Source organism: Malaclemys terrapin, chromosome 11, assembly GCF_027887155.1.
Source record: "Malaclemys terrapin pileata isolate rMalTer1 chromosome 11, rMalTer1.hap1, whole genome shotgun sequence".
Taxonomy (NCBI): Eukaryota; Metazoa; Chordata; order Testudines; family Emydidae; genus Malaclemys; species Malaclemys terrapin.
This window is the reverse complement of record NC_071515.1, coordinates 9658355-9675057: the sequence shown is the minus strand read 5'-3', so window position 1 is coordinate 9675057 and position 16703 is coordinate 9658355. Positions and strand designations below refer to the sequence as shown.

The 16703-nt window shown below is 46.0% G+C and overlaps 1 protein-coding gene across 5 annotated transcripts in view; it reads right to left on the bottom strand.

Moving 5' to 3' along the window:
• LOC128845605 (aryl hydrocarbon receptor-like) overlaps window positions 1–15433 on the bottom strand; it is a 135618-nt gene extending 120185 nt beyond the window's left edge. For all 5 annotated transcript variants that reach the window (XM_054044436.1, XM_054044437.1, XM_054044438.1 and 2 more), the window contains exons 1-2: window positions 15128–15433; window positions 8269–8456 (exon numbers count right to left, since the gene is read on the bottom strand). In XM_054044436.1, the coding sequence (XP_053900411.1) occupies window positions 8269–8456; window positions 15128–15186 (247 nt within the window). In that variant the 5' untranslated portion in view covers window positions 15187–15433. The remainder of the gene's footprint in view (window positions 1–8268; window positions 8457–15127) is intronic.
• Window positions 15434–16703: the final 1270 nt, after the last annotated feature.

The window sequence follows — 16703 nt, the reverse complement described above, 5'->3', positions numbered from 1 at the left end:
CTGAACGTCATCGACACTGTTGCTTTATGCTTTTAAACAGATGGCATGTCTCACCCCGGAGGTGGCTGCATTTCAGCAGCAGAGGAAGCAATCCCACCTATACACACCCACAGTGGGGGTTATGTATCAGCTTGTGAAGCACCAGAGAATTCTGTCAAATGAACCATGTTCTATCCTGGAGACCCTTGAACGTCAGGCACGCTAGGGGAAGAGCAGTAGTGTAAATCACCAGCAATGCCACCCATGGGATAAAACATTGAGAAGCTCACTTGAGTAGAGAATCCATTACTTTATGACATGTTTTATTCCCTTCTTTTCTGTGCCATCGAGGAGAGGAGTAATTTGCCGGCACGGGAAGTCTGCCTCTTGAATGGCATTATGGAGGACAGCTGGAGAGGCAAACACAAGTAGATTGGTTTGCCAAATAAATCAGCTTCAAGTCTTTTCCTGCACAAATGAATCGGGCTCGCTGGGTATCATGTGTCACATTAAATATCATAAAACATGCTTCTTGGAAAAACAAACCTTTTGGTTTTCTTGAATCCATCTATCCCGGCTGCTCCCGGCAGGGGTTTTCTAAGGCTGTAGCAACACACAGCTTCAGAGACCACAAAGGGATGGGGGAAGAAAATGGAGTGAAGAAGATACTGAATTGAACAAACGTTTTAGAGGAAGCTTATATCAGCAGATTGGCATCCGCACCAAACTCAACCAGCCCCAATGGCCTTTCCTGTTTTGCAACCTCCTTCCTGTTGAGGGAAAGGACTATTGGTGGGGAATGCACTGGACTGAGGCACAAATTCTGTGCTCTGGTCCCAACTCGGTCACAGACACCTGGTGTGACTTTGGCCACTTACTCGCTCTCCACCTCAGTGCCCCATATGTAAAATGGGGATAATAAAGCTCCCTTTTCCCCTACCCTTTACCTGCCTTGTCTGTTTAGACTGTAAACTCTCCCTTACAGCACTCTACACCATCAGGCCCTGATGTGGATTGGGACCTCTAGCAACTACTGCAGTCATACGAATACAGGCAGTCCTCGGACTTATGACACAATTGACTCCTGAGAACCATGTCATAAGCTGAAAATGTTGTACCTTGAATCCCATAGGAAGACTATGGGATTGAGCGTCGTAAACTCAGAACGGGACATCAATTTACAAATAAGAGATCCAGATGATCTACTGTCCAACGCAAGAGCTGCAATAGCACTAAAACCTCCATTTCTAGGCTGGGTGAAACTAGCTGTATACAGCAAGTGCACTCACACATACTACAGCAGCTTATTCCCTTTAACTGGTTGAACACTGCAATTGATGAGAATTTTTTCTCTCAGACTTCAGAGAAAGAGACACTTGTCATTTTACTCCTCTCTTTCCAGACTCCTAAGGAAAGATCAGCAGCGTGCAAGCTGGATGGACTTGTGAGCATATGCAGCTATATCAAATCAGCACCCATAACAGATTCAGGGCTGCTTGTCAGTGAGTCACTTAGCCCAGGCCCTGGGATTTCAAGATGGACAGAGCCATCACTTAGGTCAGGGCCGAGACAGAATCCAAAACTTATCAGTGGCACATTTTAAACAAGTGAGATGTTATATGATTAAAATATGACCATGTAGATCATTGTTGCTACCACTGTTACGCAACTGCAACAAAACTTGTACAAACTATGTCATGTAGGGTGTGAATGGAAAAGTTAGGGTTTACTGAATACAAATAGGATAATGACATTCATGTATCATTTTTGTATCTGGAGTTATGAAATATTGACTATGTACCTGTATTTCAAATGTGTTTGCTCCTGGGTAACACCCACAGGATACTTACATCCAGTCTAGCTAGCATATTATGTTGGGAATGTTTAAGCTGACGGCCCATCAACGAACACAACGGGCCATGGAAGAAGCCTATCCCCACCTAATGAACTTTCCAGATGGACGTTCTAACTAAAATATGGGTAATGGCCCCTGCTATGACACATCGAAGCATGCAAGGGCATGTGACTAGATCATGTGGTACTAAACTCCATCTTGTGCCTGTACTTTTCCACAAACGATGTTGAGGGCTTTTTTGGGACAATGACGTTTTCCTCCACGTGGCAGAAGCTATAAAAGGTCCTGGAAACATCTCCATTTTGCATCTTTCCTGCTCAAACCTCTGGATTATGGATTTATACCAATGGGAGCATTCTAACCAAGGGACGGAGGTCCTTCCAATGATTTGGAAGCAACTAGAGACTTAACAAGCCAGCAGTTTATTCCATCTCTGTTCCAAAGCTGATCCAAGAACTTTGCAATTACTGTATGTATTTGATTCCTTTAACCAATTTTAACTCTCACCTTTCTTTCTTTCTATAAATAAACCTTTAGATTTTAGATACCAAAGGATTGGCAACAGCGTGATTTCTGGGTAAGATGTGAGTTATGTATTGACCTGGGTGTGTGGCTGGTCCTTTGGGATCAGAAGAACTCTTTGGTTTGATGAAATTGGTTTTAAATAACCACTCATCTTTAAGTCTAGTGTCTGGGTGTTGAATCCAGGACTGGAATACCTAAGGAGGCTGCATTTCTGTCTTCTTGTTAGTCAGTGTGGTGAGACAGAAGTTTACTTTTGTTGCTGGTTCGGTACATCTTATGGAAGAATAACCACCAGTTTGGGGCTGGTCAGCAGCTTGTCCTGAATTTGGTATTCTCAGTTGTGACCCACTGAGGCATGGTGACAACAAGGAATGAGGAGGATCAGATTTTTCATACTACAGCTTTGTTTTTCTCTCTACCACTCCAGAAAAATAAAGGGAAAGTCGCAGCAGCCTTTATTTTGCTTGTATAAAGTGAATCGCTTGCATACTTGAGAATGAGAGCTTAAGAGGCATCCATTCAACAGAAACTGTCCTATTGTTACATTTAAATGTAACTTTAAAAATACTAATTAAATTTTGCCTTCAACTCTGTTATTCACAATTCCCTTTCTACAGTTATATTTCATTTTCCATTTGGCAAGGTCTGACTTATTCTAACCACTCCCATAACCAAACACATGTTAGAAATTAACTGAACTGCATGGGTGTAGTTTGGGGGGCAGGGGGCATTGCCCCCTGAAACTGCAAGCCTTGGGCAGGCGTAGAATTTGCTCCTCCCCCCACATGCAGCCCCATTGACCTGACTGGAGCTGCCCCCTTCCCCCCAAATATAGAAGTCAAATTACACTTAGTGCAATGGTCTTCTTTTTGTTGGTTTAACTTTTATTTACATAACACTTTGCCCTATTGATCTCTCATATTTTTGACCTCCAGCATAAATCACGAACATCAGAAAACCTAAAAACACCAATGCATTAGTTCTGCTGCTGAAGAAGCCGCAGAGGGGGCAGAAGAGATTAGTGTGTCTCCAGAGGCCCCGGTATAGATAATGTCTATTCTTTAATAAAACATTTTGAAGAGTGGTGGAGTACAATAAAAACGAATTCTCCAAAACCTGCACAATTTTCCACAATCAGGTTGTTTACAGTTCTAAAATAAATTTATTAGACCTCAAATCTAACCAAAAAGCCTTTGCTTTGACACAATTGTTGGAGAAATTTTTCCAAAATGAGATTTTTTTCCCCCTCCCAGCTCTTTCAGTGTCACTTTTCTGCCACAGTTGAGTTTCCCCCTTGTACATACCAGAAAAGGGCTAAGAGTATGTCCATCTTGAATCAGACACGTACAAAGGCTCTGGTACAGCAAGCAGCTTGCTAAAATTGTTAGGGTTTTCTTTTTGTGGGGTGGGGAATGATGAATGTCTGCAGACACCACCAAACTGTTTGACACTGCTGAGACAAGGTGGCCTTCGTCTCTAAGTAGGGTTGCCAAGCGTCTGGTTTTCGACCAAAATGCCCGGTCGAAAAGGTACCCTGGCAGCTCTGGTCAGCACCACTGACCGGGCTGTTAAAAGCCTGGTCAGTAGCGCAGCAGGGCAGGCACCCCCAGGAAGCTGCCGGTATGTCCCTCTGGCTCCTAGGCACTGGGGCAACCATGGGAACTCTGCGTACTGCCCCCACTCCAAGTGCCAGCTCCGCAGCTCCCATTGGCTGGGAACTACGGCCAATGGGAGCTGCGGGAACAGTACCTAGAAGCAGGGGCAGCGCATGGAGTTACGTGGCCGTCCCTGCGCCTAAGAGCCAGAGGACATGTCACTGCTTCCGGGAGCTGCCTGAGGTAAGCACTGCCTGGAGCCCACACCCCGAACCTCCTCCCGCACCCCAACCTATTGCCCCAGCACTGAACCCCCTCCTGCACGCAAACTCCCTCCCAGAACCCACACCCCACATCCCCTCCCACACCCCAACTCCCTGCCCCAGCCCTGAGCCCCCTCCTGTACCCCAAACCCTTCATTCCTGACCCCACCCCAGAGCCTGCACCCCCAGCCAGAGGCCTCTCCCTCCCCCCACCGCACCCCAACCCTCTGCCCCAGCCCCATGAAACTGAGTGACTGAGCAAGGGTGGGGGAGAGCAAGCGACAGAGGGAGGGAGGAAGGAGTGAGCATGGAGTGGAGTCTCGTCAAAGGGGTGGGGCCTCAGGGCAGAGGTGGGGCATGGGTATTCGATTTTCGGCAACTAGAAAGTTGGCAACTCTATCTCTAAGACAGGGGTTCTCAAACTGGGGGTCGGGACCCCTCAGGGGGTCGCAAGGTTATTACATGGGGAGTCACGAGCTGTCAGCCTCCACCACATACCCCGCTTTGCCTCTAGCATTTATAATGGTGTTAAATATATTTAAAAATGTTTTAAATGTATAAGGGGGGGTCACACTCAGAGGCTTGCTGTGTGAAAGGGGTCACCAGCACAAAAGTCTGAGAACCCTGGCTCTAAGACAAGTAGGACAAGCTTGGTAATGGACTTCTTACAGAAGGCAGTAACCTGTCATGGGGTGAGGAGCAAAGGGAGATGCCTGAGCCAATGCCAACAGAGGTGATGGTTGTATAGTTGGTGGCAAAGGCTCAGAGTGGGGCTTGTTCCAACTACAACCTGAGCAGAGAATTAAACTATTAAAATAATTAACTGCAGTGGGCTATGAACTCCTCATACCCTGTAGTTAGATGGGAACTCCCAGGAGACCTGCACATCCATGAGAGAGCCAGGAAGCTGCTGCATTTCCAGTGGGAGCCCCTGGATAAGGCTTATCAGAGCTACCACTCTTCTAGCAATGGAAGGCTGAATGGAACCATCGGTGCTGTTCCTCAGAAGTGCTTTGTGCCTGGCTGACTAATCCTTTGCCATGCTCTTCCAACTCCCATCAGAGGATCCCAAAGTGCTTTCTCAGCATGAAACCATTAAGCCACAATGGCCCTGTGAGCTCTGCAGAAGCTGTAAGCCACATTTTACAGGTGGAAAAATAAAGGCAGAGACCTCAAGGCCAAAGTCTTCATAAAAGCATCTGTCTTGAGACACCGAGGGTTTTCAGAGGGGTTGAGAATCCACAACTCCAGTAAGTGGTGATGAAACCCTGAGTGCGCAGCCGCCAAAAATGGGGGCACCCCAAATGAGTGCATCCTGGGCACGCAGTGGGTCAGTGGCAGCAGAAGCAGGATTAGAGCTCAGTTCTCTCCCAACTTGAAGTCCATGACCCCTCCCAACAAGCATGACCACCCCTGGCATGTCCTGAGCACCTCCCTGAACCCACAAACTGGCCCTGATGTTCTCAGGTCTGAGCCACAGCCAGTTCAAAAGTCCTGCTAATGCAACGTTACGGCAGAACACACAAGGGTAGCACACCACAGTGCCCCAATGCAGTGGGGCACAGATACAGCGTCTCTCTGCAAGAACAGTCTCTCTGCCCAGAGGAAGACCAAAAATAGACAGTGACTCCGTTCTCCCCTCCCAGCCTCTCTCCAAAGCAAAACACTTCCCAGGATACCACATCAAAGGCTGATCTGACTGTACAGCAGCCCAGATCAATTATCTCTTCACTTTGAAATAAGTCATGTTGAGGGAGGGAGCACAGAACAAGTCCCACCCTTACAGAGCTCAAATGTAGAGATTTTCTGCGGCCTTATCAACAGAAATATTTAAAACTTACATGCTTATACTGAATAAAATACTCCAGTTGACATCATCTTCTTGTTATACCTAGGTACCTACAGTACGCCCATCACCATATGTGAGTGCTGTCCAGAGCTGTCTATCAAACACAGACACACACAATTATACTTTTCTCCCCTACCCCACTCCAAGAGTTTAGAAAACTAAGTGGAACCATCAAGATTCACATTTCATTTTGTGCCCAATTCAATGAAAAGTACTAGAGCTCCCACAATGTTGTAACGGTTCCAAAGCTACAGAATACACCTGCCCATGACCTGCATCTTTCTTTCAGTTCTCCTTGTTGAAGTCTGCAGGTTTCTGTGATGTGGAAACAGGATGTAATTTGTCTTGAATCAGGCCCTTTACAATACCATGGTATTTCAGCCAAACCCAGGCCAACCAAAACGAACCCCAGGACCAGAGCTAGATGAAAAAAAATCTTGTTCCCTTACAGGAAATTTTGACTCTTCATTGAAAACCAAAACTGAAACATTGTTTGGCTTATAGCTGAATATTTATTTTTAGGAGTGGGGGAGGGGGAAGAGAATTTTCCAATTAAAAATCAGAAATTTGAGGATAGCAGCCATTTTCTGTGACAATTTTCAGTTAGTTGAAAACACAATTTTCCACCAAAAAAAAAAAAAAAATTGATGGGAAAATTTTGACCAGCCCTACCTAGGACGTGCTCAGTGGGATCACAAACCACCTTGCAGATTTTACATTGAAAATGGACACCAAAACAACTCTATCAAATTCCCAGACAGAAACAGTGACTTGTTTTTTAGAGTGTTCTACATTTGCTAAATACGACCCTATCTCAATCCCTCTGTCCGCTGGGTAGAACTACTAAGGCTTACACATGGAGATAAATATCATTCAACTAAAATTAGGATAAAACTTATCACAATACGGATTTTCCGAATCATTCAGCATTGGCCTAACTGCTCCCCTTGACAGCCGTAGGAGTTTTACCTTTGACATCAATGGGGAGCAGAGATAGGCCAACACTGTGCATTTTTGAAATCCCCTCTTTTATATTTAGCATATTAAAGATTTCAAGACAGAGGAAGGTTATGGCTGAAAGTTTTGCTTCTTGCTCCCCTAAAACTGGGACCACAACTGCAACATCACGGTTACCTGAGGAGCCTACATAGGATTAGATGCTTTACCACGTGCATTCTTGCGCTATTAGTCAAGCAAGGAGCAAAAATAGAATGTTGGCCTAGGACTCCCTGGCCAAGATTCTCATCTTTCTCAAAAGCACAGGGATCCTCCACTAACGTTCTCCATGATACCGTCCCTGCAACTCCAGCCATCAGGCAATGGTGAGTCTGGGTGCTTTCCATGTTATGTTTCTAAGCAGTTGGCCACCTACAAGTATCTCCTCTTTCCCCATTGCACCCTCTGTATTTCCCAGGAGCAGAAGCAAACAGACAGGGGAGGAAGGAGTGAGATTTCTATCCTCATTCCTAGAAGCACTGCACCCGGAAAGTGAGATTTCTGGAGCCAACCCTATGATGAATATCTAGATGGAGCAGATTCTCAAAACCAGGCAGTCTCACGAACCTGTGTACAGGCCCGTTCCCCAAAGTGCTTAGTAATATTGATCCCCAGGGTCTTCTCCAACACAGAGCCAACAGGCTTCATCAAGAAGGAATGTTTCTACCTGGGCAGCACCTCCTCCCACAAGCTACTCTCACAAGCACTGACTAAGTCACAGAACAGCGTCCATTAAAGAGGGCCTCAGATTCCTCCTCTTCCCAGAAGTTTTTGCTTGGAGTTCGACAAGTGAGCCTGCCTTCCCCCACTTAGGGTGGGGATGCTAGCCTGCTCTGCCTCAACCTCCCAAGTCCATCCTCTAGGCAAGGACAAATCTCCCATGGCCCATTTCCTCCGACCACTATAGCTTAATAGTAATGAGTTAAAAGCGCAGCCCTGAGCCACTCTGCTCTCCTGGCCTTAACGAACAAACAGGGAGCATCAATCCAGCTTCCTAGGAAGCATGGTCTGTCCTGCCCTAAGACTGCTCCCTCCTCCCCAGTGGCAGCTCATTCTGGCACAAATTGCATTCAGGACTGTGAGGCCATCTGGCTCAGAAGAAGATAAAATGCTGCCTAGCAGATCCCTGAACATCCCTTAACACCATCAAGCCAGGAAGCCCTCCCAGTCTCAGCACAGGAGTCTCTTTGAGTTGCTGACACTTACCCATGAGGTAGTTCTTCACTTTCAGGTATCCTACAATCAGCCGGAGGACGGAAAGCTTATCGAGTCTGGCCTGGACATCCTCAGGGAAGGGCAGCAAGCTCGTCAGTTTGTTCAGCTCCTGATTGAGGCGGTCCCGGTGCCGCTTGGAGGGGTTTGACAGTACGCCCTCGGGAGGTGGTGGCTTCGGGCTAACAGATGGAAAGAAAAATGCAAATAAGAAGGGAACTATCAGCATAAACCTGGCACAAGTCACATCCCCCTCTGCTAGGCCCTTCCCAAACTCCATCTGTGCACCACTGTAATCTTAATCGTCATCAAATAGTCGCTTGCATGTTCTTTGTCCACTTGTTTAAGAGAACCACACAATGGGAACTGCTTGACCCAGGTCAGAGCAAATGAGCTTTCCAGCAAGTGGGAAGAAGATATAAAAGGGGGAAATAACATCATGATGGTACCTCACTCTCTCTACAATCACACATCTGGAAACACCTGAGAAACAAAGACTGAACTGGGGGAAGTGATGGTCCCAGGCTAAAGGGATTTCTAGCCTGTGTATGAAAATCTGGGAAAGCCAACCTACCCAACTTAAAAAAAGAATGTAATACTTTAGAGCCTAGAAGCTGAAGCTTAAGAATGTGCCAGCCTGTTTATCACTCAGGGTGAAAATTTGTTAATTCATATCTTACCTATCTAGTATGAGCAGCTCAGTTTGTGGTTTTGTTTATTTACTAGGTAATCACTTATAATCACTTAAAATCTACCCTTTTGTAGTTAATAAACATATTTTATATTTTAACCCAGATCAGTGTGCATTTGATTAAGGTGTCTGGGGAAAAAATCTCAGCTTCATTACCACAAGTGTGCACGGTCCTCTTCACATTGAGGGAGAGGCGGACTGGGTATAAAACTCATATATGGGATAGATTTGCTCTGGGGTCCTAGGCTGGGAGGCTGGTGGTCGGAGAGCCGGCGTGTAACTGAGGCTGGGTGTGTCCCTACCTGTGTGAATGCTGGTGAAAGTGCAAGCTGGGAGGGCTTTGCAGCGTCTCACAGCAGCACAGTGTGAGAGGGAGCCCAGGCTAGTGCGTCACAGGGCTCAGTGGCACCCCGGTGAGAACTCGTCACAGTAGGATTAACTACTTTATAATTAGAATCCATTTTTCAAAGACTTCGTCACACTTTCGTTACAGAATCTGTTCATCGGAAGTTTAAACTTGGGCTAGAGCAATGGATCCATGTAGAGATAGGATGAAAATTTAAACAAAACAATGCTTTACTAGAGTTTTCAGTTCTAGATTTTTAGGAGTGAGAAAATAAAATTATCTAGGTTTAGCAGTTCTACATCAAACATGATTCTTTGCTCTCTTGTTACTCAAAAACTGCCCATGAGAGTCCAGAAAGGAGAATAAATAGGAAGCTTTATTTTTCAAGTTTTAAAAAGGGATTGACCACTATTTCACCATAGTATTTTTGTAGGGCTGTCGATTAATTGCAGTTAATGCATGGGATTAACACAACACAAATTAATTTAATTTTTTTAAATAGTTGTGATTATCACAGTTTTAATCGCACTGTTAAACAACAATAGAATACCAATTTAAATTTATTATAAATATTTTGGATATTTTTCTACATTTTTAAATATATTGATTTAAATTACAACACAGAATACAAAGTGTACAGTGCTCACTTTATATTATTTTTATTACAAATATTTGCACTGTAAAAAAGAAATAGTATTTTTCAATTCACCTCATACAAGTAGTGTAGTGTAATCTCTTTATCATGAAAGTGTAATTTACAAATACAGAATTATTTTTTTTTATATAACTGCAACAATGTAAAACTTTAGAGTCTACAAGTCCACTCAGTCCTACTTATTGTTCAGCCAATTGCTAAGACAAACACATTTGTTTACATTTACGGGAGATAATATTGCCCACTTCTTATTTACAATGTCACCCGAAAGTGAGAACAGGCATGGCACTGTTGTTGCCGGTGTTGCAAGGTATTTATGTGCCAGATATGCTAAATATTTGTATGCCCCATTATGCTTCAACTTGTAAGCACTAAAGTTTTACATTGTGTTGTTTAAGTTGCACTTTCAAGTTAAAGAGATTGCACTATACTACTTGTATGAGGTGAACTGAAAAATACTATTTCTTTTGTTTCTCTTTTTTACAGTGCAAATATTTGTAATAAAAAATAATAATATAAAGTCAATTAATCACGACTATTTTTATCGCACAATTGTAATTTTTTTGTTAATCATTTGACAGCTCTAGTATTTTTTAATGATATTTTCACATATTGTACCAAAGTAATATGTGTGACAACATACTTGCAGTGTACTATTCAACGACTATATGTCTGCATGCTGCATAGAGTCTGAGAAAAGGTTTGTTGCTTGGTACACGAGAGACTAAGTTGGAACTCAAACTGTGTGGAAGCCTGGTTGAGTCTGTAGTTCATAGTTGCTTTCTTTAATAGATGTTTCTTGTTTAAGAAGACAAGTGATTCTGTACCTCAAGACAATCAGATTGTTGGATGTCTGATCCTTATCTAATGAAAAAGTTGTTTGTTTGTCTTTGTAGAAGGAGTCAGAAACTAGCTTGTTCACAGAAGTTCAGTAAAGTTAGTTTACACAAACTATAAGATTATAAAAAGCAGAACAAAATGTAATGCTCTTATATTGCCCCATTTAAGGCATCTAATGCATTTTAGATCTGGGACAAATTTCCTTAGAGGGGGCCCACTTTCTAGTAAAGGCAGAAGAAGATCATTCTTCACTCACAAGGTCCTTCCAGGAGATGGGGACAATGTTAGGAGAAATAGGCAGACAGCAATGATACAAGAGGCTCTGCTTAGAAATAATGATAACTGAGTATGCTAAGGCAGTGGGAGGCTTTTGGTGAGTTGTCAGTCAGGTGCAAGGGTGAAGGATCTCTTGTAGCATCCAGATGAACATTGAGAGTGCTCTATGGAGGAATCTATGGTACCTACTGACCAACGATGCAGGGAAGCGTCAGAAAGAGGGAGCTAAATTTAGGTTACTAGGAAGAAGGCTTAAATTAAACAGCCTCTACAATAGCTTCCTCTTAAATGCTCCTGGCTCAACACACAAGGAACTCCCAAGGTCTCCATGGATGAGAAGATGTTGTAAAGAGGCACAGGTTGTTCATTAGACACTGGGGAAATCATAGGGAAAGGGATAGTCTGTACAGAATAGCTGGGGTTCTACCTTAACCAGACTACTTACCCATAAAGTAAATAATGTATACCAGGGAAATTCCCAGCTGCTCTGAAGTTTTACAGCCTTGCCCTTATGTCTCACTTTGACCTGACCAGACCACCCGTCCACTCTTGGTGGTGGAAGGACAGTTCAGTCCTACGTCACTTCCCTGCTTGTCCTCTTTGCTGAGGCTGCCATGGCAGTGGCATCTGTGAAGCACACACACATCCACTGTGGAGCTGGAGCGAGACCAGCTCCTCTCCGAAAGGCAGCTGTCACCTAGTGACTGTCAGTTACTGCCAACCTGTGGTGGTTTCACACAGCAACCCGGGGGATGATATCCTAGCTCATTACCCATCCTAGCACCCAACCAGACCTCTTGGATCCGGTTCCTCCAGCGAGCTCACACATAGTAATGCAGATTCAAAGCAGTATTTAATCTAGCAGTAATGCAAAGGATAGCTATTTCTCCTCAAGAGAGCCTCCTCCAGACATATTATTTCAAATTGCCTCGTTTAACTCAAAGTTGTGTAACATAACTTCTTTCTGGAAGAAATGAAATCCTAATTCCTACCAGAAAATGTTGACCATAAAGATAGTTCATAATATCAAGTTACACTAACATGCTTCGCAATCCACTGGTGCCTCTCCCCACACACACTGGCCTTAACGTTGCATAAAAGCACGGCCGTGTGACACTGGTAAAAAACCACTGAAAGTCACTTTCTCCACACATTGAACAAGGGTCTGTGTTAGAATCAGGAAGCCAGTATCATCCTTCAAGCTACTCTGCCCCTGCTTTACTGTAGCGCTTCTCTTAGAACCTTCCCTAGCCCTGCCAGCCTGGTTTACACTCCAGATTTAAAGAGAACAGTACAATTATGCTTATAAGCACTTCCAGCTCCCAGCATGAGAAATGAAGAAGTCCCTTCATATCCAAACTAGACAGCCTACTTCTCCCATGTTAAGGTGGTTCAGTGGAGTTCCTAGAGCAAGCTCTTCTACTTTAGTACTTGAGATTTTTCTTCTGCGGGGCTAATACATTAAAAATTGGTCTGTCTAGGTCCTGTGTCCTAGTCAAGGCCATGAGACCCCCTACTACCCCATTTCACTCTCTTTAATTCCCCATTCGTAAGACCCAAACACACACCAACTGCAATCCTTCCTGCCACCAACTGCACAGGAGTACCCATCGAACCGCTCCTTCATTGGCCAAAGGAGTTACTGTTGAGTAATAGGAGTCTCCCCACTCTGTGCTACAACAAACATTTCCCCGCTAAATGGGTCAGCTCTGTGAATTTGTTTACTTGTCAGAGCCATGACAAGACACAGCTATATTATATGTGTATGTTTTACAGTGTGAAACTCAGCAAACAAACACTGGGCTGCGGCCCAAAGCAGTTTCTCCCACCAGAATTTATGATGGAACTGTCAACAAACCTAGCAACACCAACATAAACAGCAGGGGTGTTGCTGGAAATAAAACTGTTCTCTAACAGGGCAAAGACAACTGGATTTGTTATACACTATCACACTGCACCATTCTACTTACATTTGCTACAGTATTCCTCTACACTGGTGCTTCTCAAACTGGGGGTTGTGACCCCTCAGGGGGTTGCAAGGTTATTGCGTGGGGGGGTCATGAGCTGTCAACATCCAACCCAAATCCCACTTTGCCTCTAGCATTTATGATAGTGTTAAATATTTAAAAAGTGTTTTTAATTTATAAGGTGGGGGGGTCGCACTCATTGTGCAAAAGGGGTCACCAATATAAATGTTTGAGAACCACTGCTCTACACTCAGCATGGGAAACACTGCAGGAAGCTGAACTATTGCAAGCTGGTGAACCTGCAACTGCAATAGTGTCTGTGCTGTAAATTAATAACATCAGTTACGGTTTTCTGTTTGGGGCAGCAACGTATATTGCATAGTTAAACAAAGATGCGAGGTAAGGAGTAGATACATACTCCTGGCTTTGTCTTGCATATACAGTTTATTGGGATGCCTATTAATAGCATCTCATATATTAATTATATTTACAAATGGTATTTAACCTATTCCCCACCTCCCACCCCCAACAATTTGAATGAATTGATATTGGACCAAACAGCCCTGCTTTAACAAACATAATTTCCCTTCCTACTGCACTTTGTCCCACCTATGCCTATCTGTCTTCCAGTCCTGGCACATCTTGAGGAGGGACTGCCAAGTACTCTGAATGCTCTGGGTCTGGGATATGGTCACATGTAGAGTTAGTTGCAAAACTTTTGACAGAACAGTTTTCCATTAGAAAATGTGTCAATTTCAGTGAATTTTTTGATGGGAAAAAGTCAAAATGAATCATTCTGATAATGTCAAATTGTTTCATTTCAACTTTATTGTTTCAATGCATTTCATTACAGCTTTTATATTATATTAAACTTAATTTTAATCTGATATGTATATAAAACATTTATATTATAATGTTTCAACACTAACCCAGTAGACATTTTGAAATGGTAAGCGCTTTGGAAATCTCAAGGAGACAGCAGGGGAATCCTGATTCCCCATTTCCCCAAAACTTGTGCAATCATTTACACCCATGCAAAGTGAGCATGAAGCACTCATTTTGCTGATCTGAAAGCATTTTGCACAGCCTTAGTGCAAAGCAGTAGAGAATCAGAGCCATTATCTTTTGCCCTGACTTGGCACTCCAGCAAGGGCAAAGGTCTCTCTCTCTCTCACTGCAGCTCCAGCGGAAGGAATCATCTTTCCTCTAGGGCACTAGGAAGGAAAACCTGATTCGTTTTATTAGTATAAGAATAGCCCAGTGTCTCCACCACGCTGATCTACTTGGAGGACATCCTGAGAACCCGGCCCAGAGCCTGGATTGTCATCCTTAGATTACTTAGAGCAAATGTCCCAAAATTCCACAAACCACTGCCCATTTCATTTTCTGGAGATTTCTGTCACGTTCTCACAGCTCCAAAGGGAATTTATAACTTTAAAAAACGTGGGAAGGATTTTGACTAGACTTCCCAAAGCGGGAAACAATACCCTTGTGCTCTCTTTCTTCCATGGGAATGGCTTTTTTTAAGAGTTAACTTGTCTTTGGAGCGGAGCTGCTAAGTGAACCCAGGGAAGCACATATATCCAGCGTGAACTTTTGTGAGAGTCTTTGGACAATTTCAGATTTCACAGTCAAACAATGCAGTCCAGATGGGATTTAAATGTTATCAGAGAATCCGCGAGCTATTTCAGCAGCCCCATCCCAGAGACCCAGGCTTCTCTCGGAGTGTATTTCACAACCAGTTCTGGAGCAAATACTTTAGACATAAGTGAGCCAAAGAGGGAGCAAAGGGACAGCAGAGAACCAAGCCTTGTGAGGTCTGTCCAGGGTCAGGGGGGAAAGGAACTCGAGGACGCTGAATAGCACCAATGAGAAGGACTAGAGCCAGGGGACAACCTGCCTGGACACTGGAGCGAGCAGGAGCCAGGGGCAGAGGAAACACCTGCCCTTTGATTAAAGCAAACAGAGGCAGCACCCGCACCTCCCCAGACAGCCCTGCAAAGCCCCAGGGGTGGGCACGGGTGATTTACACACGCTCCGGGAAGGGGAGCTGCTCTCTGTCTCTCACACACACCTACCTTTTCTGCACCGGCTTTTTCCTCTTTTTCCCGGCATAAACGCCTCCCGTCCGCAGCATGACGAGCCTGGGACACAAGCCGCCCCCAGGGGAAAGTTCTCGCTGCTCTTCCTGGCACGCAATGGGGCGGCGGGGAGGAAGCCCAGACTCCCAAGGGAAACCCACCGAGCCCGGCCTGCCCCGCGACGGGAAGGGGGGAAAAGCCCCAACGCTGCTGCAAGCCGTGGCGCGAGCCTGCCCCCTTCCGCGGCCGGTCCCGGCTGCCCCACGCCACGCGAGCCGTCCCGACCCAGCTGGGACTGGGACAAAGTTGACGCAGCTGGGCAGGTACAACCCTGCAAGGCGGGGCCGCGCGCCAGCCCCCTCCGCTCCCCGGGCAACACCCCACCCAGGAATCACAGCCACGCGGGGAGATGCTTTAAGGTGGATCGGAAAGTTGACACCGAGTCCCTGGCAGTGGGGGGTGGGGAGTTGCCTCCCATTGCCCCCTTTCCTGCTGCCCCCTGGGGGCCCTCGCCCCCCTGCTGCCAGCTCCGCGGGGGAAAGGCAGGGAGAAGGGTCGCCTGCATGGCTGTAGAGCTCCCTGCCTCCTGCTGCCCCTCAGCCTGGCTCCCCTGGGCAGCGCGGGGTGGGGGTCCTGTGCTATAAGACCCCAGCCCCGCCAGGCAGAGCAGGAGGGAGAGACTCATAAAAAGAGTGGGGGTAGGGCCGCCCAGAGGATTCAGGGGGCCTGGGGCAAAGCAATTTCGGGGGCCCCATCCATAAAAAAAAGTTGCAATACTATAGTAACATGTATTTGGAAATGTAAAAAATAATCAGTGAAATTTTATTATTAAAATTAATTTTTGAATATAATTTGAAAATACACTAAATACATTATTATAAATGCTTTAATGGGATGTATACATTTGCAATTATATAATGGGCTGTCACTGGGTGATGGTGATGGTTGGTGCCAATGGGCTGTCGCTGCCTGGGGGCGGCACTACTGTTGCCCAGGGCTGGGTGGGGAGCTGGGCTCTGGGTCCGGCGGTGCCCGGCTCAGAGGGGCTGGGCTCAGGGATGTGGGGGGATGGGGTCAGGAGGGTGCCCAGCTCAGAGGGGCTGGGCTCGGAGCTGAGGGTCAGGGCTGTTGGGGGGTGTCAGCCTCAGAGGGGCTGGGTTCAAAGCTAGGGGTCAGGGCTGTGGGGGGATGGGGTCGGGGGGATGGGGTCAGGAGGGTGCCCAGCTCAGAGGGGCTGGGTTCAAAGCTAGGGGTCAGGGCTGGGGGGGGATGGGGTCGGGGGTGCCCGGCTCAGAGGGGCTGGGCTCAGAGCTGGGGGTCAGGCCTGGGGGGGTGCCCGGCTCAGAGGAGCTGGGCTCAGAGCTGGGGGTCAGGGCTGGGGAGGTGCCCAGCTCAGAGGGGCTTACCATGCCATTTACCCCCTCTCCCAGAGCCTCAGTGAGCTGTGTCCAGGAGCTCCTGCTGCTTGGCCCGCCAGAGCTTGCAGCTCCGTCCCCTTACCAGGCGGCTCTGAGCGGGAGGAGCTCAGGCCATGTGGCTGCAGGGCTCTCCAGGGCCGCTCCTGGACGCGGCG